This window comes from Durio zibethinus, chromosome 9 (genome assembly GCF_047325235.1).
Source record: "Durio zibethinus cultivar Kanyao isolate XHJ-2024 chromosome 9, ASM4732523v1, whole genome shotgun sequence".
NCBI lineage: Eukaryota > Viridiplantae > Streptophyta > Magnoliopsida > Malvales > Malvaceae > Durio > Durio zibethinus.
Genome location: NC_143170.1, coordinates 3,836,853 through 3,838,998, shown reverse-complemented (window position 1 = coordinate 3,838,998; position 2,146 = coordinate 3,836,853). Strand labels below are relative to the sequence as shown.

The following is a 2,146-nucleotide window of genomic DNA, read 5'->3' as shown; positions in this document are numbered from 1 at the left end:
CAAATGAATAACCCTTCCATATAAAAGGCTTGTATAAATGATTTCTTTCTGGCTTTTCAGCAACAAAAACATGTTTCAATTGGGCAAAACTTGGGATCCATGCTTGAGCACTACCCCATTAACTAAAGGTCACTTCATAACCAGAGAAAATGGCTTGAGGAATTGCAGTCACTGGAGTAGGTAGAAAATTTTTCATCCCTTAAACCCATGTGGGATTAATTAACTAATAATCCAAGAGGCTAATCATGAAGTTTAACCAAACAAAGGGAAGAAAACAAATAAAGAAATTAAATGACCCTATTGATCTATTGATTAAACAGATACAGCTGATGATCATAGTTTAGATCACAAGAAAGGGTCAAAGTTCAAAACTTCAAGTAACGTAGCCTTAAGGAGAAAACTTCCTAAAAAAACTTAGAGATACGATCAAAATATACACAAACTATTTGATCACATCTTCGTTATTCAGATATATATTCTGTATAATTAGCTTCTTTAAATTTTGTATATTAAGCACATGAAATACCGACAGTCGAGGCTGCAGTGAACCTTTCTGATTCAGTTCTCTTAACAACCAATGAGTTAATCTCTGGTGAAAGCCCTCCAAAATCAATCTCGGGCACCTCAGGGATCGTTGTCAGTGAACCTGTCTTGTCGTAAACCACGTAGTACTCCTCGTGCGATCTTTGTTTCAACCACAAAACGGAAGAACTCGAAGTTTGTTTGAACTTGAACATGGATTTGAAGAGTTTCTGAATCGAGCGAGAGAACTTCGAAGGCTGCTTCTTGGAAACTGGAGGCGGAAGAGTAGAGTAATGTGGGGTAGGAGGAAACGGAGATCGAGCATCATCGATTAAATGAGGCATGGACATGGTTCTTGAATGGATTGCGGTGTCGAGTTGACGCTTGAAAGAGTTGAGTTCAAACGAGTCATAAAGAGTGCTACCACAATCCCATACAAGATGCTTGCCCTCTTGGGTCTTCTGTATTTTTCGTTTGGCCTCTTGGGTTTGGCTTTGCTTCTGTTGTTGAGGTTTTTCCTTCTTCTGTTTGGGGTCTTGGGTTTGGTTCTGCTTCTGTGCTTGGGATTTCTCCATCTGTTTTGGTAAGATATGAATGAGAGGGAACAACACAAAAACAAAGGTACCAGAGAAAAGAAACGTTTCTATGTAAGTGGGAAGATCTGAGAGAAAAAGTGAGAAAAAAATTTAAAAAATTGATTTTCTAATTGACGGTCTAATCAAACGCGTTAGTGCTGGCAAAAAATGAAAAAAAAGTGAGTTGCTGCCTTCACGGTCTCTTCATATGGACCATTAAGAACTTTCCATGAGGTGAAGATTGCATTTATCGAAGGAGAGAGATTAGATTAGATATTTTTCAATTGTATCTAATCTCATTGCATACTAAATTTTCAGATTAATTTAAAATCTTTGAAAGTTTGAGAACTTCCTAATCGTTCATTCTTTTTTCTGAACAATTATCCCTAATTAATCGCTTTTCTTTCAGATAAATTATATGCATGACCAAATACAATTATATGTATGACAAAATTAACAACTAGTTTATATCTGATGCATCAATGAATTTCACACTTGGCTGCCAATGTTTTCTATTTGATTGTTTTTATGATTGGAAAACTTAGGCCATTTTAATGGGTTTTGTTACATTTAATGTTCAGTCAATAAAATCAATCTTTATACTTTTGTTAAATCAACACACATTTAATTATTTCATCGTTGTTAAAAAATATCAATGTTCAGACTCCTCACCCAAATACGAGTTCTCTTTGAAAATTTACTCACTCCAAAAACAGCTTATTCAATTATTTTCACTAACATTTTATTAATAAGTTACTTCATAATAAATTAAATACCTTTTAATTTGATTAAAATTATTAAATATAATTCATACTCACTCGCGTAGACTGTTTTAAAATTTTACATAAATTTTTTATCAATTATTATTAACTTTACTCGTTTCAACACTCATCATCTCTTATATAAGATAAAAAGATGATCTAAATATATATTCTAAATCTTTTATCTTTAAGTTTTTTTTTCATATTCTCTACAATTTATCTTTTTCCTCTTAAAAATCTTAAAAGATTTTATCGATTTGAGCATGAAAACACATTCTAAATAACAAA

General features: G+C 32.9%; 1 protein-coding gene across 1 annotated transcript; it reads right to left on the bottom strand.

Moving 5' to 3' along the window:
- Nucleotides 1-279: 279 nt before the first annotated feature.
- LOC111315719 (uncharacterized) lies at nucleotides 280-1,314 on the bottom strand. Its single transcript, XM_022917671.2, has one exon. The coding sequence runs from the start codon at nucleotides 1,095-1,097 to the stop codon at nucleotides 510-512; it is 588 nt and encodes a 195-aa protein (XP_022773406.2). The 5' UTR covers nucleotides 1,098-1,314; the 3' UTR covers nucleotides 280-509.
- Between the last annotated feature and the right edge of the window lie 832 nt (nucleotides 1,315-2,146).